The following is a 24,683-nucleotide window of genomic DNA, read 5'->3' on the forward strand; positions in this document are numbered from 1 at the left end:
TTAACATAAAAACAACACTTTTCAGTGTGGAAGTTGTTACTGAGGGAGGCAGACACAAAGCTGGCTATTTTCAGTTTCACTGCGGTGTTCAGAAAGCATGGCTCTCTTCAAGTTTGGCTTGTAGAGAGCCAAACTTGTGAGCACTAAGGTTTTCTGTGTGTATTCAAATAATTTATAATTATTTTACATGAATTGTATTTATTAACCATAATGTTTTTTTATGTGATTGGCATTGTGATTTTATCTTGTGATTTTATACTTGTGATTATTTTTAAGGTTGCCTTTTTTACACCTGGCTGGGGGACTACCGATGAAAATTAGCACTCTTTAGCTAACTTGGGTACATTTACATTGTTTTAATGTTGATTAATGTGCACTGTCCCCTTTTAAATGAAAAATAAAGTAAAGTAAAGCATAAACATTTTGAGCTATTTTAAAAAGGAATTGTTTTATTTGAGAATGTGCCAGCTGCTCATCAAGGCTTCATTGAGGGGGCGAGACTTCATCACATAAGAGGAGGGCTTAAAAGAAGCCAGCAAAAACTGCCTTTTTTGTTAATTTTCAACCTCATTAATGTTGGCAACCTTTTGGAAATCTCTGTGTTAAGGCAAGTTAAGGTACAGGGCTACATGAGATGACCGTATTTCCTTTGATTTTAGTAGAACAATTTTCTACAGAGATGGCTCTCTTTCTCTGCCAAACAGTGTAAAAACCCTCTCAGGGCAAAAAGACTATAATGATATTTTCAATGCTGTTAAGTAGTTCTTAAAACCTCTATTAGTGTATCTCTACAAACAGTGGTAATGTTTTTTTTTCCATTGATGCAATAAAATGCATCCAAAATGCTGCAACCATGAAAACACACTTAGAGGTGTCCAAATAAATTGGGAAACAAGAGAGGGACGAAAACTGCTCACCATGTGTCCTTTCTCGCCCGTAGGACCCTCTTTTCCAGGGTGACCCTGGAAATTTTTGAGAAGAGTATTATTGCATAACATTTCAAGATAATTACCGCCATAAACACTACAACATCCGTATAACCGAGGGATTAGGCTGTAAAACTGCTGAAGGACGAATCTAACTGGGAAACCGAAACAGAGTGGGCCTTTCAAGAGCTCATTCTCATTTGGGAATTTGTTTTCCATCCTTAATGCACAGTGTTGCAGATGCACTCACAGCTATTACTGGGCTCTAAAAGCCGAGACCAGCCGCTTTGAGACTTCGCAACACAAATACACACACACACACACACACTGCATGCATGGGAACTAATACACAAGCGATGCAATTGCGACAATATCACACAGAACGCACACATGGATGTCCAGTAAAAAGACATCTAGAAGAAAATTGATTGGATTCTCATGAGACAAGGGAGCTTTGCAAACCCGCTGATGGGTTTTTAGCATCAACACAGAAGTGGATACAAAAGAGGAAAGAAATTAGAGGCAGAAAGGAAAGTGCAGACTGAGGATGTTGTAATTGAAGTTATAGCCAACAAATGAATAAAAAAAAAAAGTCTGAGTAAATGGATGTGAGCTATTTCCAATCGTAAATGTAAACCTTTTGAAGGATTGTGGAGTGTTGTATTGGATTATGTGAGCTCTTCTCTATCTGTCTCTCATCTTTCAGCAAATATTCACTTTTTCCTTCTCAAGTCTCATAATTTTTTTTTTTTTTTTTTTTTTTGCCTTCAAGCTTCTTACATCTCAAAGCATCCCCTCTGCTCTACGCTAGGAGCCACCTGGTGATTTCCAAGAAACATCTGTCATTAGCGCAGGTGTCACCCCTGCTGGGATGCGAAAGAGGGTGTTTGCATATAAAGTACTGTGTGTGGGTGTGCTGATCTTCTGTTACAGAGCCAAATGAAGATGTCCTACCATCCATATGTTTCACAGTAATAAAAATCCGAAGGTGCTTTGCACTGTACATATTAAAACATTAATGTGTTAAGGTAATATGATATCACATATGTTTTTTCATAGTTCCATCCACCCAACCACCCTATTTTTAAGGCTAAACTGGAATGAATGGCCACCTTTGACTTACAGTTCTATTTTGGACAAAATACCAAACGATACGGAGAATCCGTTTTTCTGGATGTCTGAATATAAACTCACCGGAGGGCCATCAGCTCCTGGCATTCCTGGCAATCCTGGCTTTCCCGTTGGACCCTTGATAAACATCAAAAGGTTAGTTGATATGATGTAAAAGGTCTGCAGCAATACAATGTCAAATGCTTACAAAGACAGATTCTAAAAGTTGAAACTAGTAACTAGTATGATGTTTTTAGCTACTTAAACTGATGACATGTTGGCATCTTCATTTTTTCCCCCCAAATGATCTTACAGCAAGCCAAAGATGACTATGAATGTGTTAAACACATGGTTCGGCATTGCCTCAAATAAAAAAAAAAATGACATGGTGGGACATAAGAAGTAATGATAGGTGTAACGGTACACATATGCCAGATTTTTGAGATGTGCCTTACTGGTTCAACCCGTGGGTGTGCTGCACAGATGCCGCTTTGTTTCAAGCCTGTAGGCTACACATGCAGGATGTTTATGTGTGTCCCCCATGCAACTTTTTAAAACATGAACTGACACTAACACAAAACAGCAAGAAGGACATAGGTAAACAAGTGTTTGAGAGCCCTGAACTATAACTCAAGACTTCTGTTATCATCACGGTTTCTGAATAGAGGACAAAAGACGCACTGAGGGAAAGCTTCAAGTTACCGTTGTTCAACAGAAATAAGGTGCAAGCTAGCTAGCTCTACATCGAACTCAATTACTCACTTGGAATTAAATGTCCCGCTAAAGATAGCTAAAATGCTAACCCAGGCTACTTTAGCATTCAAACAGCCGCTTGCTAACAATTTAACTCGGACCGAGACCAAAACAAACCCCAGAAGAGTCCGTAAAGCAGCTGCCAAAAAACACCAGCTTTAAACTCAACGCAAATGTAGTAGCTACTGTATGTTAGAAAATTCATACTCGTTAGCATTTAGGCCAGGAAATTCTACCAGCTTTATTTTTGTATGAGGAAGTTGTAGCAGCAACTGGGAATGCTAATCTGAAATACAAATTATTTCCTTTTAGTAAGTTCAATTCTTTGTTCACTGTTGAAAAACTGAATAAAAGATTTCCATACTTTATGCTTTGTTTCTCTTAATGTGATCAAACTAAATAGTACCAAACCATGACTTTAAAACATACCAACCCTATTATATGTACCGTTACACCAGTGGTGTCCAAACGTTTTGCAATGCAAGCCAATATTACAAAGTTGAAAGTACTTGGCGAGCATCTTTCTTTCACACCATTAAGAAAGCGAAATAATTTCACTGTGAATTATTTTATTAACTGCTAATATATCAAACATGGAATTTTCTTACAAAACAGAGTAGAAAATAAAAACGACACGTATGGTTGGTCTGAAAAAGGTCAGAAAATGCTTTCAGTCTATTTCCAGAAGCACTGGATGTTTGAGGCCCTGCTTACTATCATGTTAAAAAAAATCTAATTAAAGAAAAATACTTTCCGCAGTACCTAAAACCCTTCGTTTAAGAAGAATTAAATGTTTCAGTGAAAATCTGACCAATAGGTGTCTATCTTCCTCATTCCCATTTACCAGAGACCTATAGTTGTACCATCCTTAAACTGCGGTCAGAGGCCACATAAAATTATTCCAAGGGCCCCAGGGCCCCACTTTGAACACCCATGCGTTACACCAACAGTGAGATTCCCTCTAGCTACTGGCTTCATCCTTTGACAACTACATTTTGAAAGAAATAGCGTGTAAGTCTATTTAGCTTGACCAGAAGGCTGACCATGTTAATTCTAGGTAGATACATCTTAATAACAGTAAATGAAAAACAAAATAAATAAGACTACAGAACATTTTAGGTAATTTTAGCTGAAATTTGAACAGTGCAGTTAAAATAATATAACATGAGTTTGAATTTCTATGTATTACCTTAAATAATACAGAATCTTATGGATTAACATCTTGAGCTGATGATTACTTTGTTGAACTAATATATTGAAAGAAAAGGTTGAGTTTGCTGTCTTTATTTAATTCTGTTCAAAGGCTTTCTTGTAGAAAAAGGAACACGCCTCCATGTAATCAATTTTTAAACTCTAGCTGTTCAAAAATCTACAAAGTCAGCCAGTGAATGTTTTATGGCTGTGATTGGTTTAAAAGTGATCAGGATTTATATCTGTCCACACTATATATGGGGCAGTATTTCTGTGCCGAGGATGGAGATGCGTTTGCATAATTGTGTAATAAGCATCTGGGCCTGAATAAGATAGCAGCTTGGCTATCCTGCTCATGCAAATGAATGAGACAAATTCCAACACTTTTACAGATTCTAGGTCTGCATGTATTAACATTTTATCACGTAAGCAGTATTTTTTTTTCCTTCTTTCTTTTTACCAGCAGAAATTACATATTCAGCAGGTCTGATATGCTACCTTCTCTCCTGGTGGTCCAATGGGTCCTTGCGGCCCTGCGAGTCCCTGTAGAGAGGATAACAAAAATGTTCAGAACCTTTTCTCTGATGGGTGAGACCGAAATCTAACGTGAAATAATCTGTAAATGACCCACCTGAGCACCTGGGTTGCCTTGCTGTCCAGGGGGGCCTGGCTCTCCCTGAGGTCCCTGGACAAAAGAACAAGATAAATCTTATTTTAGAGATCTCATTATAAACTGATGAGAAAATTGTTGCAAATATATATCTAAATTAAAATATCTCAAACTGGATCTCCATGCATTGTCCAATTAAAAACCAAATAGACCTTGATTTTTAGCCAGATTTCAAAATCTTAGTCCCGTTTTCAGTAGAGTGCCGGTGCACATGCATATACTGGGCACATTCTCAGACCTACTTTCCTAATGAGGCAAACTGCTGAACCACAAACAAAACAAAAAAAAAAAAAAAACACCATCTCCTCTAGGATAACCAGCAATCAATTACGCTGCCTCCGTCCAAGAGTCTGGGCAAGTTGTTGATCTTCCATCTCTACCTTGTTGGAAGATTCCCAAAAGAGCAAACAAGCCGCCCCGGTAAGATATTCTCTCATTAGGGCCAGACGCCGGCAGAAATTGAGCAAGAATTGCACAACTGGCCAAGCGTGTATGCTCTGATACTGCTAGAGTGTAAATGTGTTTCTTGATGTGTGTGAAAGAGCCGGAAAGGACTGCCTTTTTTTCTTTTTTCTCACTGGTTTGAGGTTTTAACACACCCAGAATGTTTGATAACAGCATTTTTTTTTTCTGGTTTAGCAATTTAATCAGTTCAATCTTCACTTACTATATTTCCTTTGGGTCCAGGGTGGCCATCCGCTCCAGTAACTCCCTGTCACAGAAATAAGGAAAAGAAGAATCAGACAGAAAAGAAGCAACTCTGTAATCCACTGAAATGAAGAGCCATTTACCGTTTTACATTGCTGAAGGCAAATTAATAAAAAATGTCTCTACATTATGCACAGTTTAAAAAATAAAAAAAAACTATTTGTCAAATGCCCATTGTTCGTGTAAAATTAAATCTACAAATATAGTTAGTCCTGTCTCTGCTGTAGAAATATTTCGGAATTATTGAAGATAAACTCAATAACGTGCTGCTCATTGTGCAGGCTCTCTGAGACATATTGAGTTCGCTATGTCCCTGCGGGTGTTGTCTGCTCTCTCTGTAGCTACCCATGAGATGGTGAAAATGTATTCTGTTCTGTAAATAGTAAATCCGCAGTGACGCAGAGGATATGAAAAGATAATAAAACAGAGGATGATACTTACAGGTGGTCCGGGAGGTCCCTGAGGTCCTTTTGGTCCCAGCAAACCACGAGGTCCCTAGGCGGAATGATAAGGGAAATGAGTTTGAAGGTGATATTACATGTGGGAGAGGTCTGATGAATAATTAAATCCTGTTTCAAAATGATACATCTGGAAATAACCTTCCGTTCACAAATGCCCTTGTCAATGTTATCCTTGCTTCAGACTCAGGTCTACTTGTGCTTGGTCACCTTTAAAAACTGACATTAGTCTTTCGGCTCTAATTTATTTAGCTCTCAAGCCAGCTGTCATATTTCCAGTTCTGAAGAGATCTGGTTCTCTCAATCAAAATAATTAGAGTTTACTCATTAAACAGTGCAGAGAAAGTATTGGTCAAAGTCACAACAATGTCTACAAGTGGCAGCTGACTCTGGTCTGTTAATCATAAATGTGCTTTTTGATCTGAGTTATCCAAAAGATAGCCAGATGCTTTTTACAAACCTGGTTCTAATAGTTCCTCTCAGATTGTATTCAGCGTGTAGAGTCACAAAATGTAAAATCCCAACTTGGCCCAATTGTGCGTGGTTTTCCCCAGGGCTGTGTCTTCAGCCCACTCATGCTTATGTAGCACTTTTATTTTTCTCTTTTTCTTTTATATTACATACATGGGTCTGGTAACCATGTGGGTTAGTTACACTTATCATCCATCGTCTACCTCTTGGTTACATTTGTAAGGAATGTGGGAAACATTCTCTTTCTACGCTGATGAACCCCTGCCCTATGTGCTTACGAGTTAAATTTGCTTCTCCAATCTTCTTACCTCTCATTTTTACATTTTAGCTTAAGCTAATTTGCAATGTACACTACAAAAAGGGAACTAAAAGTAAGTAAAATGTTCTAGAAATGAGTCTATTTTTCATTAATTTGAGCAGGTAAATAAGACTATTTGCCAATGGGACTAGTAGTTCTACCCCTAAAATATGATAATTAGATATTCTGCACTTGAAAAAATGATGTTGGAGTTGAACTGTTCCTACTTTAAGTGCAAAAATCTTATTCCATTGGCAAATAATCTTATTTATCTGCTCAAATCAAGAAGAAATGCACTCATTTCAAGAAAAAAATTACTTAATTTTAGTTCCCTTTTTGCAGTGTATAAACCTAGATATGCTCTCACACACACAAAGAAGAGAGTATGGGACAGCATTTAAAATGCAAATACAAAACGGAACAGACAACAACAGTGTTTAAGATCCAACAATACAAAATGAAATGATAAAAGACGACGCCTTCAAACTGAATAAAAAATGGTTGCACTCATATAGGGCCACAAAGCTGGTCCTTCTAAAGAAACTACATCAGATTGAGTCTAAAATGATTCCAATCAGAAACAAATTTTTATTCATTCAGGTAAGGAGTTTTCACATATTTTCCATGAAGCCACTTAGATGTAGCCTCGTGAGACCATCCTGATCTCGCGAGCTTTCAAGGTTTCACTCGCTGATCAGTCTGGCTACTCTCCGTTAAAGAAAATTTGGAGCCGTTCACCAAACGAACGTCCAATCAGCGTGACGCAACGGGAAGCGCGACAGTTCAGTCTAAAGAACATGGCGGCTTCAGCCGATGAAACTAGCGTTAGCGTGGCTATCGAGCAAGTTTTATCGGAATTACAGAGTATTTCTTTGCTGAGCTAACGAGCCTTTACCTGCAGCAGCAAGAGTAGCTTGGCTTGTGGTTGTGTTTTCGTCGTCGCTCGTAACAGAGCGACAACGAATCTGATTGGTTTATTTGGCCCGTCTATCACCAACATAGGCCAATCAGCTAACCAGTATTTTCGCCCCTTCCCAAAATTACTTCAACGGAAGGTTTCCAGATGGATATGCGGAGCAAATCTATCTGGCGGCGTCAGGTTAACTTAGATGCACTGCAAGTCGTTAAACAAGAAGCTCTGTCCTTCTCAGCGTTTCAAAAAAGGGTTAAAAATATTTCCAAAGTAGCATTTTTAGCAGTAAAATCTATGCCAAGTCTTGATCACATTTTTAAGAAATACGACACACATTGTTACAATATGCTAATGAAAGCCTTCAAAAAAACTCATTCTACTCTCCCACCCTCTTCACCCACAGACCAATTTGTGTGTAATTAAATCGTGGCTTTCCGCTAACCTTCCTAAATTCCACCGGGACAAAACAGCTTGTCTTCTGGTAAGAACTAAACTATTCTAGACAATTCCAGTAAAATAGAAAAAAAAAAAAAAAAACAGAAACATATCTACAACATTACCCAGCGCGCTACTATTTTCCCAACAGTACAGCTATAATTGGGAGTATATTTCAAATTGACCAATGTAATTCTGTCTTCTCTGGTTTACCACACAGTGTTCTGCGCAGACTTTTACTTGTAAAAAAAAAAATGGAACGTCTCAGGTCCCCACTACAACTCCTTCTGCTGGCCATGTTACTCCAGTCCTCCAACAACTTAATTGGCTTCCTGTAAATTACAGCGCTAATTTCAGGGTTCTTCTTATTGCTTTCAAGCCTCTATAGAACTGCGCGCCTCCATATCTCTCTGCTCTTCCGCACAGCATCACTCCATCACTTACTCCTGGCTCCACCTGCTCCGTTTATCCTACTGTAACACCCGTCTGCCTGCCTGCCATGGGCTTCACAGCCTTCAGCTAACTTACCCTTTGTCTTTGAAACCGTCTCGCATCATCTTATGGGATTTGGATACTCTCTGATTACACATCTTGTTCAATGTTGCCTTCAATGTATTTTATTCATTTTGTTTTTTTACATTTGTATGGTTTGCTTGTTGTACAGGCCTATAGAAAGGCTTGCCATAAACAGAATGTAGATGAATTCCTCTGCTGTGCCTCCTAGGTCTCATAGTGATCATCCTAGCCATTGCTGCACACCCTGGTGGCCAGAATGAATCACGACATGATATGTCAAGAGCTTTCTGATGTTTTCCGCCTTTCCTGCGCCCTCCCACCACCATTTGTAGAGAACATCCTTCCTGAGTAGGAGTGGGAGGCTTTAACAACCCTAATGGGTGCTGCCAGCTTCTCTCACCTCCAGACACGGGTGAGGAATGAGAAAAGCCTGATAAACATGGCGGTGTAAGGTTAAAAAAAAAAAAATCTCAGCGTATAGGAATTTGAGCGAGGAGAGCAGCTTACAGTTGATGTATTATATCATCACGCCGCTGATGCAATTACACAATGACAGCGGGCCATCGAGCACCAGCTCCCCCTCTTCTCCCCCGTCGCACTACATCTCGGCCTAAGACTAAATGAAAAAAAACACGCAATCACTCACCGGTTCGCCAGGAAGTCCCCTGGGTCCGATCTCTCCATCATCCCCCTGTGAAAGAGACAGAGCCAGGGTCAGGCTGCGGCACAGACTGGGAATGATAATAGAGAATGAGGCGCAGATACGTGGGTCGCGGAGACGGGGGGGGGGGAATATTGGGAAAACAGAGATAAAATCAGACGAGGACGAGATCGGGCGGCAAACTGTTGATAATGAGGTAGAAGAGGTAGGTCGGAGAGCGAGTGGAGTCAAATTCCAAAGTGTTTTTTGGTAAGAAGTACTTGAGAGAGTAAGAGGGCGCAATCACACAAGATCTACGTCTTCATGACACAGAAAAACGAGACAGCGGCTGTGAAATTCGTAATATACCCTCTCTCCATCTTCACCGGGGGCACCGGGAGGTCCTGAGGGGCCTGGTTCTCCCTATAAAAGCAAACAGCGCTACATTTTACTCTCCCTCGTATGGGAACAAAGCTGACATGACATCTATAAAGCCATAAAATCTCTTACTCTGTGTCCTTTTTCGCCAGGAAGCCCGGCTAGCCCGTCAAACCCTCTGTCTCCCTTTAAACAGCAAAAAAAAAAAAAAAAACAAAGATGAGGAAAATCTAGTATTGTACAGGTTCCAAACTCCTTGCTTTTAAACTGGTGTTATGACATGTATTTAACTTAAATACTTAAATCAATGTTGGTTGAATATAGACGCAAAACACCTTAGGTCCAGTCTGTCCCGGCATTCCTCTGGCACCATCTGCTCCAGAACGACCCTGCAACAAACAACTTGCACTTAGCTGCACGCATGATGGAGCATTAAGAAGACCGCTTAAGAATAATAATTCCTTTATTGTTCCAAAGTGGGGTAGTTCATAATGACAGTTACACACAATTATTAGCAATTACTACCAGCAGTAGCATAGAATATTTTAATTCAGAAATGTGGACGCAGGCACATGAATCCAACTTGATGAAGCTGAATGAAAGCTAACGTACCCTTCTGCCAGGCTTTCCGGGGGGTCCACCTGATCCCATTGGTCCACGTGGTCCCTGAAACAAAACATTGTCAACCACAGAGCTTTTCCTTACAGCACCAAAAAGGAAAGCAATCCATTTCTTATTCTTTGCTCAGCTTAGAACATTTACAGACACGGCTCATCGCAAAAAGATCCGACTTCGACATCTGGTACCTGAGGTCCCGACTCTCCAGATTCTCCTTTGAGTCCTGGTGCACCTGGTGGACCCTGGAAAAAAAATAAAACAACGAAAAAAAATTCAAATATTTTGTAAGAGCTGAGTAAAACTACTGATCAATTTCACGTTTTTTTTGTGCTCTGCGTGAGGTACAGTCAAATGTTTCAACAGGTTTTTTTTTTTTTAAATCCTTGCAGTTTGGTGGGTGTGAAATACACACCAGAGGGCCAGGTCTGCCGGTCAAACCCATTGGACCCGTTGGGCCACGCATGGCCAGCTGAACACAAACAGGAAACAAAATGAAACAGATCAACACAAGCGTACTGGTTTTTACGAGCATCAGTGTCTACTCAGGTTGCACGTTTGAAGGTGTATGAAGACCACGCTTGTTTATAGAGCAAACGCATACAGCGTGTCATGAATACAAGTCGACAATGTCGTCAATGTCTATCTCTGGTTAAAAGTTTGTGAGCCGTTACCCTGGCCTGCTGCATGATGGCTTGCATCTGGGCCTCCTGCGCTGAAACAGCTGGTCCCTTCTGCCCAGAGTCTCCTCCAGCACTTAATCTGAACTGTGGAGAGAATGTTTTATAGAAGTTTTACTGCAGAAATTGCAAAGATAAAAAAAAAAAATATATAAAATCAAAGAAATGAAAAGAAAAGAAAATATAATAAAACCGTTATTCTGCTCACAGCAGAATAAACAAATGTCTCTTCTTTGAGAAAAATCAGCGTCTCCTGTGTTTGTTCACTGCAGTGTTATTCACATGGAAAAATCATCAACGTGGTTGCAGATGCTGAGCAGAGCGTTCATCTCAACCGTAGCCAGTGGTGACCATGAAGGTTCAAATTATACTGCCATCTGGTGGTCATAAGCCATCGTTACAACATGAATGAAAACACTTTTATTCTTTCAATGCGGCCAATGCTTTAATTATTTATAATTTTTTTTTCCTTTTGGATCAGATATGTTGGACTGAATCACCTAAAGTTCTCAGGAGGTGGACTGTCAACTTGCAGATGAGCAAAAAGCAAAACAGTGCAACGCCGTTTCAAAATCCCAGTAACCAGGAAGCAATAACACAAACAGCAGATACAGAGCTGCAGGCCTGAGAAAAGGAACACATCAGCGCACCTCCCCACGTTCTCCTTTAAGATAACTATCAAATTTCCTGCACAGCTGGTTGTACTGATTTCTTCCTCTTTCGTACTCCCTGCTGACAAATGCAGACCATCAACAATCCATAAAACGTCCGCTCGGTCCAGCCCTTGATCAATACGACCAAGAGCCCCGCGTGAAAAATTGACGCGCTGTTATCAAGACCAAGATCCCCCGTTGTTAACCATTCCCCCCCTCCAAATCCTCAGTGTCAAGCGAATGAACCAAAACGTCCTCTCAGCTTGGAAGAATGGCAAAGATGCATGTTTCTCATTAGACTCAGGGGATTGGATTTCAAGCGGCCGGTCGTTGCCAGCGGCTACGCAAGAACTGCTTGAGTCACTGTCCAGACCGAGTATGCCACACGGCTCCGCCAGAGGAGATGGGTGAATCAGCGTTGCCGCAAAACTTCACATCTGCGCAAGTGATCAGGCCAGAGAGCGTCCTCCAAGTACGGGGAAATGAGAGACTCGAAGGCAGACCACGGAGGAGCTTTTTGGGATGATTGTGCAACTCTCGCAGTCGGACAACAGCTGCAAAAGTACCAGTCGACGGCATCGCTTTGACTCTCGTCAAAAGCCTGACGAATTCCTGAAAAGATGCCGGACAGATTCAGGTTTCGACTCAAAAACCCGCGGCGAAAACTCGGGTTTGTGCCGACGGGCGTTCAAGGAGGTTTTAACGCCACAAGGGGCTGCTAAAGTCTCACATCCATGACAACGTACTTGCAGTTGGATTCACTGGAAATCCCCTTCCTCCAAGAACACAGTGTGAAACATGTGTCGGGCTCATTGGCCCGCGTTTGGCTTTTAAACGTGACCAGAAAACGATGCAAAACTGCGGGAGATGTTTCGGCCCTTAAAGCGGGAAGAAAACACAACCGCTGTTTACTTACAGGCAGCATCAGGACAGTTCCAGGGGGTCCGGGCAGACCATCAGCACCAGGAAGACCAGGGCGACCCGGAAGACCCTTTAAAGACAATTGACGTGTAGAATGAGCTCCCCAAACAGGCTGAATTCATGCTGCTGTTGAAAACGTTCTACAGTAAGTTCAGCTTACCCTCTCTCCAGGATCTCCGGGACTGCCGGGTGGGCCGGAAGATCCTGGGGGTCCAGGGAGACCCTGTGTGAAACAGGAAAGTTGTAACTGGTTTTTCCTTATGCACAGCACATTATACACCACAAGGTCCATGTCTTAATCACAACGTGGCCACACCGAGGAGATGGAAGAGCTTGTTGACCCTTTGTCTTGGTCATCTTTATTTGCTTACACTGTAGCTCATCGTGTCAAAGGCTGGCTGGCCTGTGGGGGACACCATCTGCAGGGTGTCAGCGGCATCTGGCTTTTTCAAATGTTCTTAAACATTTGCCAAATCTGTGTGAGCACAAGCCTTTTTATAAGTGCATGCTGGCATTACTGCCATTACTTACATTTCCCTTTAGCTTAAAGTAAATGAGTGACATAAACCTTCGGTGTTGATGTTAGCAGAAAAAGACACTGGAAACAGAGAATTAGAGGTGGTAAAAAAAAGCTGAATTTGACAAAAACAATTGACTTACTGTTGGCCCCTCAGGCCCAGACGGACCCTCCATTAGCATCCCCTGAAACATACAAGAACAGGTATTATTAGCTAGTGCACCTTGTAAATACGGCAACCCAACGACCTCGAGAATGAAGCCTACATCTGTGCACAAGAATGCCGATATTGTGCAGTCACAATCAGGCACGGCATTGGTAGAAACAGCTGAGCATGAATGGAAATGTGCCCCAGGCACACCTGCCTATTGAGGTTTGGTCTTTTTGAATTCAGCATATGTTCCTTTCCATCCATCACATGCGCTTCAGGAAAGAGATGAGAGAAGGAACTCGATCAAAAGCGCAGACCTCCCGGGGGTTTTCCTCTATCAGATTAAGCTCAAGTAGGCGTTAACCAGCACCAAGAAGAAGAAATCCATTTGTTTCAACTGGGAAATGAGCACGTGTTGATCAGAGGCTTATGTCTCAGCTTGGCAACAAATGTAACGGTATCATTGCCATTTGGAGTGACTTTACCTCCAGATGAGATCTAAACATTTGCACTGTGGACTGACAACGGCTTTGTCGTCCACGTTTCGAGAGGCTTCGTCCAAGTTTCGACTACAAAGCTACATAAAACGTGCTTATATGTCCTGGTTTCAATGTGAAAAGACAGAGGACTACTGCTTTGTGTGAAAACCTGTATTTTCTAATATTTTACCTGTAACGTGATATCTATAGATAGCATCGCACAGAAAGCCGCTGTAAACACCGTCAGAAAGCCCTGTCTCACCGCTCTCGTCGTTTCCCTCACGAAATCCGTAGATTGCTATTTTATTTAATCATGAAGATACTGGTTAATAAACATCTTCATGCAGGAAGGAATTCACTCATGGTTGGAATGCATTGCCCCGCTTAATTTCGCACCAAAAAGAGTTGGACACAAAACTACAAAGGTATTAAGTGGCGTCAAATGACTCGGACCAGTCACAGCCTGTCGCCTTTCATATCAGTCGGCAAAAACAAGCAAGGATCGGAACCCCAGTCAATGGAAATAAGGAGAGATGCGAAAGTTTTACAAAATCATTGTTATGAAATGCAGTTATTTGCGAGACGTCAGCATTTTTATGATTATTCATCTCTGCAATTCAGAAAGAAAATACTGAATTACATGTAATATGTAACATGTTTGTTTTGCACCATGGTTAATACCTTTTACTCTGGTCCAAAATGAAAGCTAGATGGGAGCCAACAGCAGCGTGGTTGCGAAACGGACTTCCAATTTAGCGAAGGGCCAAACTGACTGGGAGACCGCGGCTACATCATCAGTCTCTACGTGCTGGTAAACATATCAGACAAATTTGTTTTTACGGCCCTCGCTAGGGAATAGCCATTACTGCAGGACAGAATCAATTTAGTGTAAGTTCAGTAAACATTGGAGTCAGTGGGTAAAAAAAAAATACTCGAAAATGAGCGGAGTACATCATTTTGAATGGCGGTGAGGAAAATTTCTGTTAGATCAGACCCTGAGGGCTTTGAGCCTTTTGAAGAGGATCTTAACCAAAGCATAAAACCATTCGAATTATTGGTTTATAATTCAGCAGCATGGGTAACATATTTGGTGTGTGTGTGTGAATCTGTTGTGAGGAAAACATTACTTTAGGGTTTAAATTGCATAAGCAAAAAAAGAAAAGAATAAAAAAAAGAGCGAGCACACTGGGTGGTGATGTGTTCTTATAGGGGCTTGTAACATTTCCTCAGACACTACTCAGACCTTGAGATACGTGTGTTTAGAGAATACCAGCAGTCCCAGCATGGCCCTTCTTTAAATGTTTACATTAAACCCCCATGAGGGAGTCATAGATATGTTCACCCTGAGAGCAAGGTTTAAGGCTGGCGTGTTTTTAGCTCCATTCACCTTCCTATCACGTCTAATAGGTTATTCTCCCCCTGCTGAAGATTCCCACAGCACCATCCTGCCACCACCGTCTTTCACTGCGGGGGACGGTGTGTGTGTGTGCTCGGGGTTGGTTTACGTGTTGCACCTTTACCTGCAAAGATCTTTGGTAACCGTGCATCGTTTGCCAACCGTGCGCTACGCTTCTCCTTTGAGCACACGCAACCTTTTTGCCTCCATTTATAAACAAGCGTCATATGTATACTAAGCGCAGCTCTGCGGCATTTGTTTTGAAGCGAGACAGCTGCAGGTCCGTCAGGCATATTAATTCTGTCTGTGTATACATTTCCGGACTTACAGAACGAGTCATCGTCGCAGATGCTTGTGTGCGAGAGTCTGATTTAGAGTCATCGTGACACCAAAGGATCTCGTTCAGCCCTTGGTTTTTTTTTCCTTTATTTCCCTTCCCCCGTCCCTTCCCACCTCTCGGTTTCCACTCCACTCGCCCCTGTGTTTAGAGATTATTGACAATCCCGGCAAGGCCCTCTCCAAATGTTTATACCGAGCACCCACGAGTCGGGCCTTGCAACGGCGACTCGACAAGGGAGGTTTAGCTGGCGCGAGCATTCGCATTCCGAAGCGAGGGAATGGATCATGTTTACATGTGGATCACACATATGTGCCTGCGTCTTCAAACTGTGCGCACATGCAGCTTACATCTGCTGCTCGAGTATGTTGCTAAAACAGAGATACTCACAGGCTCAATAACAGCGGGCTCTCCCTTCTGTCCTTTCTCACCGCGAGCTCCGTCGACCTGCACGTAGAGCACACACACACATATATCTGTTTCAGCTTTTTCCCCTTCATCTTTATCATGAAACTCTCCTCATTGCTGCGAACATTTTTTGCGGAGTCATATCTTTCGCTTGGTCTTCACCTGTCCATAATACTCAGTCTCAGCAGGCAGCACTTTGTCGGAGTAGTCCCCGTAGACGTCGTAATTTGCGTCGCCATAGTTGTCAATGTCCTCCTCCTTGAACTTATCAAGATCGGTGTAGTCGTCGAGTCCATCGATGGTCAGGTCGGTTTCGGTGAGCCCGCCGGCCCCGGTGCCCGCGGAGGCCGAGCTTCCTCCGGAGGTAGAAGATCCTCCCATGGATACAGAAGCACCGCCTCCAGTTGACCCACCGGCAATGGTGATGGTAGAGCTGCCGCTGCTGCTGCTGCTGCTGCCTCCTCCACCACCGACTACAACGGTACTGCTGCTGCCCCCTCCACCACCACCGAGTACAATGGTACCGCTGCTGCTGCTGCCTCCTCCACCACCACCGAGTACAATGGTACTGCTGCTGCTGCCTCCACCACCACCACCAGTACTGCTGCTGCTGCTTCCTCCACCACCGAGTACAATGGTACTGCTGCTGCTGCCTCCACCACCACCACCAGTACTGCTGCTGCTGCTGCTGCTGCTGCTGCTGCTGCTGCTGCCCCCTCCACCACCACTGACTACAAAGGTACTGCTGCTGCTGCTGCCTCCACCACCACCACCAGTACTGCTGCTGCTGCTGCTGCTGCCTCCACCGTCTCCAGTTGCATAGTAGTCAACGTTGTAATCATAACCATTGTTGTAGTCATCGTAGGATGTTGCATCCTGTTGAAACACAGTTGTAGTGGTTAGTCTAATGGTATGGCATGGTATGGTATGGTATGGTAAGGTATGGTACGGTATGGTATGGTATGGCATGGTATGGTATGGTATGGTATGGTATGGTATGGTATGGTATGGTATGGTATGGTATGGTATGGTATGGTAAGGTATGGTACGGTATGGTAAGGTATGGTATGGTATGGTATGGTATGGTAAGGTATGGTATGGTATGGTATGGTAAGGTATGGTCTGGTATGGTATGGTATGGTATGGTATGGTATGGTATGGTATGGTATGGTAAGGTATGGTAAGGTATGGTAAGGTATGGTATGGTATATGACAAAGAAAAACCAAGCACCTTCCAAAAATATTTGTATAGCTGTAAACGTTTTTGACATTTTATCACATTACAACCTCAAACATCAGTCGATTTAACAGAGATTTTGTGTGACACAAACTTGCTGAACCACACAAGATTATGATACATGGTTTCCATCATTGTTTTGAAAGAAATATCAGGAAAGTCTACTGTTTCATGTCGGTGCTGTTACAACCAGCTTTCACTGGCTCTACTAGTCTACAAGCCTATAGAAAGAAATTATTGCTAACTGATCTTTACAAAGCAGCTCAAGCACAGTCAGACAGCACGACAAGCGTCTGTGAGCATCAGTTTTTAAGTGTCAGAATTCCTATTTGATTTCAGCCTGGAGTTCTGACTGGGTCATTCAAGGGCATTATTATGCCTTTATGTAAACCGTTGCTGCTCTCGCAGTAAATATAAGGTTGTGTTCTGCTGGAAGGTAAAGCTCTGCACCATTTTTGCTCTTTTGCAGCATCTCACAGGTTCTATTCCAAGTTTAACTGATATTTAGCTCCAACCATCCTCCATTCAGCTCTGACCACTTTGTCCATGCTGAATAAATTGTGCACAGCATGATTCAGACACCAGCATGTTTCATTTTTCACTGTAAGGGGGGCTTAGGTTTATCACCTCACCAACAGCAAAGCTGCAGATTGAACTTTTTTTCTGTCTATTGTGGATGAATGTTTTCCAAGAAACCTTTGAGCTGGATTCTGTGGCAGGTGCAATGAATCTGCCGTTAGGTTATGTCTAAGGTAGCATTAGATCTCTTTACAAAAAATCTACAAGGCAAGGGTGGAGTAGAGCTTAAAACAAATGCACACCACACTTCTCAGCCATTATCTTAGGTAAAAACTACATTTGGATGGTACCTGAGAAAGAAATTGCTGTACCACCATTAAAACACATTAGAAATACCCTATAAATATGTGACAGTTTAATCACTTCCAATAAAGCACTACTTTGTGTTGGTTTATCACCTAAGATGTCAGTGAAATACATACGTTACAGGACATAGCTCAAAACGTTTTTACCAAAACAATGATTTTTTCCAAAATAATGCATCCACAGGAGGTCTCGGTTGGTGCAGTAAAAAAGTATTAATTTTACAGAAAAAGAAATATATAGCATATAAATAATTGTTTAATACATTTTTCAAAATATATAAATATTTACTTTTGGTTATAATGTCAACGTCGACATATAAGGATTCTGCACCAATAGGAACAGTAAGTCACGCGAGACGGAGCTCAGGCCTTGCCTGATCGTAGTAGCTCCATGACAACATTGAGAAATAGCTTCTTCTCTGCGTTCCATTTCTCAGATTGAGGCGGACCAAAAAGGAAACTGATTCTTTCTGGACAGGTAAGGTAAATGTTCGCTTATGCCCACCAAAGGTCAGCCAGTAAATAACCGGCTGGCAAACAGTACAATTGAAGGTTAGACCTAGAGCGGATGAGCACGTGTGCACCACCTACTGGCTGGGAGGAGTTAAACTTGTAGCTATCGCCTTTACAGTTTGTGATTTTAACATGACAAAATGTGAAAATCCACAAGCAGTATCAATACGCTTGGAAAGCACTGTATTAACTGTAAATGATGTGAAGACCTTTTCTAAATGCATCCAATTTGATTCCGCTTTGGGGTCAACTTACCGACGTTGCGTTGCGAATGATCGTCATTGTAGCTCCACCACCACTGGTGATCACCTTGCTGGCCACTCCAGCCCCGGCTTCCAGATCAACTCTTCCCACTGCTCCCAGATCCAGCTCGCCCCCGGTGCCAACGCTCGTGATGCTGACACGCTGCGAGGTGTCGACGTCGGGAGCAGGAGTGGACTCGCCGTAGTAGTACCCATAGTTGTCGTAGTCGTAAGGGGTGTTCCCGTCTCCGTAGACGTTTTCCACTCCGGTGTCTTTGGCTGAACTGCTGGACGATGAGCTGGATGAAGAGGAGCTGGTGGAAACAGACGTGGAGCCAGTACCACCGCTGACAACTTTTTCCAATGTGGACACTACGCCGCCGCCCGCCGTCTCCTGCAATTCAGTGTTGTCAAACAGTTGTTAAGTGTTACTCTAGGCTGACACGAAGATTAGTTTCAGGACGCAGTCCGGTGAGATGTTCAAGTTGACTACCTTGACTTCTTTTATGTTTGTCTCTGTTTCCGAAGTTGAGTCATAGGGCTTGCCTTCAAAGTCATCATAATAAGGATATTCATAGTAGTAGCTGTCCTCCTCTGTTCCCTGAGAAAGGAAACACATTGCGCTGGTGTTGAGCAAAAGCAAAACTGAGAGGGAGAAGATAACAATCAATGGTTAAAAACACGATTTTCTAGATTTGCCCTACTGCCCGGTTGAGCCTGGTTGGCTGGTCATTGATCAGACTCCATCAGAAAAGCTCTCACAGACACGTCATGCTGAATAACCCCGTCAAAACTGCTCAGTGACTAATTACTTCTTAAGTTTTCCTAATCAGTCATTTGTTTGCAGGGAATGTGTGATTGTGACTGTGTGTGTGTGTGTGTGTGTGTGTGTGGGGGGGGGGGGGGTTACACCTTGAGGGTATGTAACAGGTCAAGAGCCAGCACTTCCCAGTTCTTGTTTTGACACTTCTTTGACTCCTTTATTTAGCATGCACACAGCGTTATGCCTTTCAGCCTACAGTGCAAGAAAGCAGGCTAAGGCAGGCACCACATCATTTTTGAACTTTATTGACTAACTGCAGAGGCCGATAGCCCTGTTCGTCTCACTCAGCATTTTCCTCTGGCAGACTGTGGTTCTCTAACACGGGCCAAGGGGCTCCTCGGAGTACGGGAACCAATCATGAGTTGAACAGAGCACTGGCAACAATTATAGGTTTAGGGAAGTAAATGGAAGAAGAAGAAGACCATTAACTGGTTGTTGGGGTTCTGAGATGTCCAACGTTATTTACAGTAAAATGTGAAAATCAATGAAAACTGCCTCGAGTAAGAAGTACAAAGCAGCCGTAAATTCACTGAGCTGCACTTTGTAACATAGGACAAAAAAATAATCTGTTTTGCAGTGGTCTCTTAATTTTTTTTCATATCATGCAATCATTTGGGTTGCCTTAGTTAGTGAACCTGACCGTAGCATCAACTGAATTAGAGAGTATTATGTTATGATAATAATCAACTTTTAGTGTAGGTTATGCAATCTTAATACGTCAATATATTTGGATTGTATTGTCATTCATTCAACCGATTTGGTTATATATTTCTATATAACTGGATGTGAATTGCATCAGATTGTCTTGTAAAGCGTTGCTACATGAATGACCTGGTGTGGACAGGGTCTTTCCTACTTCACGAAGGTAAGCCCCGGTTTCTGCTGCTGCCTCTGCCTCGGATTATAAGTTTAGCATTTTTTTGAGGAGCAGACGCCGATGCTTCCCGTCCTTGTTGGAACATTTCTCTGGCTATTGTGTAATTAGCATGCACACGGCGTAATGCCACTGAGCCCACAGTTCAGGAAAGCAAGCAGCACATCATCATTTCTTAGCTTTATTGACTAACTGCACAGCCTGATAACTCGGTTCTCCTCACTCAGCATTTTCCTCTGGCAGAGCCGATGTTCTCTAGCGTGGGCCAAGGCGCTATTTTGCAAGAACCAATCATCATTTTAAACAGAGGATTACAGACAATTATAGGTTTAGGGGGGAAAAAGAGGAAAAAAACAATAAACACTGAATAGGTGAAGAGGGAGGCAGTGACTGAACTCACATCATCTTCCGTATTGGGGTCCTGGTTCTGCGGCCGGTCGGGCACTGGCACTTCACAATCGGGGCTGTAGTGCTCACAGTAGTCATAGGCAGCCCGGTGGTCTGCTACAATCATTAGCTGCTGGATGTCTCCCTGGAAACCACAAGAAACAGAGAGAGTCAGAAGGTCTGCTGGAAACAGCTCAGGGTCACACATGTGTTTTAATAAACAAACGCAATACGGGAGGCATTAGTAACGGGCTCATTTGTTCATTTTTTCGGGGGAGAGGGGTACGGGCTGAAATCATCTGTTTATGAACATGTGATATAGCGCCGCTCCACAACAGGCAGAACTGAAACTGGGTCAAGCTGAGGGTGACTAAACGATGAGGAACGCGGTGCCAGATCCAAGTTGTGCATCGGGCCATGAGAGGAAAAGCCTAAAAAAACGAGCTGCGCAGAGTTACAAGGCGATACGGAGCGACGGATGGCTGTTACACGTGGAGGACGTCTTTACAGAGTTTGAGCAGAATACGCGAGCTCTGCCTTGATCTGCGTGGGACAAGAGGGATTTTGTGGGGGGTGGGGGAAGGGGGAGGGGGTCATTTGGTTCAGCTTTGCATGTGCAAAATAGAAAAGGAAGTCAGGAAATCTCAAACAGCTGATCCGGGTAGCAGAAGACGGGGGAATTTAGAACAAGAGAAAGAAAGAGTCAGACAGTGACAGAGCAGGCAAGATTGATAGAAGAAAAAAAACTGTGCAAGGGAGAGGGAACAAGAGAGAAAAACAGAGGCTCAGAAGGATCCCCAGGCTACACGGGGAGCTGGCTGTGTTAGCCACATGTTTTTCACAAGAATGCGCCATGGCACTAAAACGCTGTTCTGCATCTATCCAAACATGTCCCGATCACACTTCCAAAACCCAGTGATGTCATTCCACATCAATCAACCGTGGAGTCAACATGGCCGAAACAAGGATTCTTTCTTACAGGACAGAAGAATCGTGAACCGAAACAGATGATGAATGTTTCTAATTAAGAAACAGCCGAGAGTTTGAAATCTCTCACCATGTCCTTGCAGCTGAACATTCACTGCGCGCAGAGATTTCTTCTCTGGCAGAAAAAAAAAATATATATATATATAAAAAAAAAAAAAAATGCCTTGTATTTTGTGGCGTAACCAGTAACAATTCACTTGGGAGCACCACTCCCAGTGTTTCACTAAAACATGCAACACATAAGAGCCTGTCTCAAATCCTTTAACAGAACGCCTCAAAGCCCCCACAAGAAGCTTCTCTCTCTCTCCTGCTTTATGTGAACAGAGGAGTTTAGACTGGATAGAGAGCAGCCATAACACAACAGTCATACACGGGAGCGGGTCAGAATTTTCCAAAGAGCCGTTATCAGCAGAAATGTCACATTAACATTTGCTTTCCGTCCGTTCGAGCTGCACTTTTAAAGAATCCCACAAACAAGAATCAGGCAGGGAAGTTAAAAAAAAAAAAAAACGTGGCAGAATTTTACAATTATGCCGAAATATATAGACACAGCACCACTAAGAATATGTTTAAGGTCCATCGGCAAGTTGCGGAGAAACCTTTTTCCACAGCCATCAGTAAACTAATAATTCTGCTTATTTAACAGCTCTGCTAGCCAGAAATGGTGGCGCTTATTTAACTTATAATCTGATTGAATTTGACTTTGAAAAGTGCCTCGAGATGGCATGTATCATGAATTGGCGCTATATAAATAAAATTGAATTGATTTAAACTTGGTAGGTTTGCAGGCTTTTAAGCATACGCCACAAATTTTCAGTACGGTTCACCCCAGGGCCATTCCGCAAGTCAAGACAGACCCACAGCAGGATGTGGCTGGATTGTCCTTGCACATGTGAAACAATTGGCTTTCATCTAAAAGTAAAGATTCGGGCCAGATGGCTGGAAGCTGCATAACGGTGGGAGTTTCAATAGGACAATCATGCCAAAAGCACACACAAAAAAAACCTGAATGTGATGTTGACGTTAAGCTTTTGCAATGCTCTTGTCAGCCCAACCTGAAGAAAATGAATGGAACAATCTAAATGACCGGACCAACAGCCGGAATCGAACCAATTTAAACGACTAACTCTGCCAAGAACCAGTGGTCAAATAGCCACAGTTCTTGGCTCAGTTAGAAAAGCTTGTTGGTACGGCAACAAAAATTGATTTGTTTCTCTGCAGCTCGTTAAAGGAGATTTATCCAAATATTAGCGGGGAAGCACGTATATATTTAAACCAGGATGTATCATTTTCATCCTATGTGGATTAGAGAAAAGAGCCAATAAACACCCAACGCTTGTTCTTAAAACTCCTAAATTATGTTATTATTCCACTCATTCCATGTGGCTCCAGATGCATAATTTCAGCTCAAAGACGAATGTGACCTCCATGCCAACAGTGACCGTAAGAAAACTCAACTACATCCTTTCAATGCATTGCAGAACCTGTTTTCGTAAAAGCGAATGCGTTGGCGTTTACTAAGGACGTGTGATGGTCAATTAGCCCCGGAGGCGTTGGTAAATTGATCGCTCTTGATTAATTGCTTCCTTCCTCACCAGCAGCTCCTAATCTTGGACCGTACATTACTGTAAGCTGTTCCGAGGGGGGTGCGGAATGAAGAAATCCAGGGTGTTATAATATTTTTGCTTCCCATTTTCTTTTTTGTTTACTTTTGAGGGTTTTTTGGGGGTTATTTTATTTTTACAGCCGGATAATATACCATTATTAAACGGTACTGATCTAGACGCAGATTCGCTCATATTTCCATGACTTCATTTGGTGAACTAAAAGCTGTTTATGGATATCCCAGAAGTGACTAATAGGCTGTGGTGATGGTTGGCAGCTGGATAATACTGCAGAGCTGACCTTTCCCATTATTTGTACTTTAATGCTTTCAAGATTCTTTGATCCTACTTTATAAACTATACAGTTGCAGTTATCATCAAACAGCCTCTTTTGGACCTCCGCCAAAGAGCTTGTTTTAAATAATTCATTTTTCAGTGGCATGGTTTGTTTCTGCAGATAAAAACTGTCTTGGTAAACTGCAGGCTCCTGAATACTAACTGCTTTGCTTTGCTTGCAACTCTGCTAATTTGCTCAAACGAGCTGGATGTGCCTGTGTTGTGAAATCCCCCCCGGTTTAAGACATCACCCACACGACTGGACTCTGCCGCCAGCTTTGGAACCAAACGCTAGTTTGCCCATTTTAGTAAATCTCCCCGTTCAAACTCGGCTTTGCATCGGTTCAACTATCTTTCTCCGTTACGCTACTAAAACTGAATGCCACAGAGGTGCTGAAGGGGGATGATTTGTGTTCCCGAAAACGACACAAGATAAATAAAACGAGGTCACACTCAATAAGAAATAAGCCTCGCTGTCAGATGCACTGCTTTTTGTTTCAAACTCCATTCTTGTGGTTTGCTTCTGCTTTTTTTTATTTTCTTTGTTCTGCTTTCTTTTTTAGCCTCTCCCAGAGCTGCCAGAGGAATGTCAGGGTAAGATTATCCCGAATGGTGGGAACCTAAATTTGCTGAGATGAGATGATTCATCATATAGCAAAGATTTAATACGAACACTCTGAAAGCATCCTGGGAGAGAGGGACTAATGATGTGTGGCATGTCCACACAGACACAGGGAGAGCAGTTTACAGTAGAACTAAATGTACTGGTAGAGGACTATTACTATGGTTTGGTCAAAGTATTGGCTGCTACTAACTCTGCACCCCAAATGTATATAAACAGGTCCGCCTGGAGAAAGGAGCATATTTCTAAATTGAACGAACAAATATAAGAGTATTTTTGGTATAACATAAAATACTTTGGTCTAACGTAGCATAATGTTAGCCTGTAAGTCATTTAATAACTGCATCAATCCAATCATAATCAGTATTGCACTATCAGTGTATGCACTATGAATCTGTTAAATGTTTGTTTTGATGCAAGATTTGGCAAGATTCTTATATTTCAAAAGCAATGCAGCCATGTTTTTGCATCACAGTAATGCATTTGATCAGTTTGATGGAAACTCGCCGCCTTTTATGCAAACATCTTTCATACTGCATTCTCAACATAT

At 42.4% G+C, this 24,683-nt stretch overlaps 1 protein-coding gene across 9 annotated transcripts in view; it reads right to left on the reverse strand.

Moving 5' to 3' along the window:
* col5a1 (procollagen, type V, alpha 1) overlaps positions 1 to 24,683 on the reverse strand; it is a 104,593-nt gene that overhangs the window by 33,562 nt on the left and 46,348 nt on the right. For 2 of the 9 annotated variants that reach the window (XM_036140376.1, XM_036140377.1), the window contains exons 5-26: positions 20,598 to 20,729; positions 18,994 to 19,101; positions 18,514 to 18,894; positions 15,787 to 16,500; positions 15,607 to 15,663; positions 12,997 to 13,038; positions 12,497 to 12,559; positions 12,332 to 12,406; positions 10,757 to 10,849; positions 10,498 to 10,554; positions 10,274 to 10,327; positions 10,080 to 10,133; positions 9,803 to 9,856; positions 9,600 to 9,653; positions 9,459 to 9,512; positions 9,096 to 9,140; positions 5,800 to 5,853; positions 5,318 to 5,362; positions 4,612 to 4,665; positions 4,479 to 4,523; positions 2,121 to 2,174; positions 918 to 962 (exon numbers count right to left, since the gene is read on the reverse strand). In XM_036140376.1, the coding sequence (XP_035996269.1) occupies positions 918 to 962; positions 2,121 to 2,174; positions 4,479 to 4,523; positions 4,612 to 4,665; positions 5,318 to 5,362; positions 5,800 to 5,853; positions 9,096 to 9,140; positions 9,459 to 9,512; positions 9,600 to 9,653; positions 9,803 to 9,856; positions 10,080 to 10,133; positions 10,274 to 10,327; positions 10,498 to 10,554; positions 10,757 to 10,849; positions 12,332 to 12,406; positions 12,497 to 12,559; positions 12,997 to 13,038; positions 15,607 to 15,663; positions 15,787 to 16,500; positions 18,514 to 18,894; positions 18,994 to 19,101; positions 20,598 to 20,729 (2,334 nt within the window). The remainder of the gene's footprint in view (positions 1 to 917; positions 963 to 2,120; positions 2,175 to 4,478; positions 4,524 to 4,611; positions 4,666 to 5,317; positions 5,363 to 5,799; positions 5,854 to 9,095; positions 9,141 to 9,458; positions 9,513 to 9,599; positions 9,654 to 9,802; positions 9,857 to 10,079; positions 10,134 to 10,273; positions 10,328 to 10,497; positions 10,555 to 10,756; positions 10,850 to 12,331; positions 12,407 to 12,496; positions 12,560 to 12,996; positions 13,039 to 15,606; positions 15,664 to 15,786; positions 16,501 to 18,513; positions 18,895 to 18,993; positions 19,102 to 20,597; positions 20,730 to 24,683) is intronic. The other 7 variants (XM_036140380.1, XM_036140379.1, XM_036140378.1 and 4 more) reach the window with 7 other exon arrangements.

The sequence above is a fragment of the Fundulus heteroclitus genome, chromosome 8, assembly GCF_011125445.2.
Source record: "Fundulus heteroclitus isolate FHET01 chromosome 8, MU-UCD_Fhet_4.1, whole genome shotgun sequence".
NCBI classification, from domain to species: Eukaryota; Metazoa; Chordata; class Actinopteri; order Cyprinodontiformes; family Fundulidae; genus Fundulus; species Fundulus heteroclitus.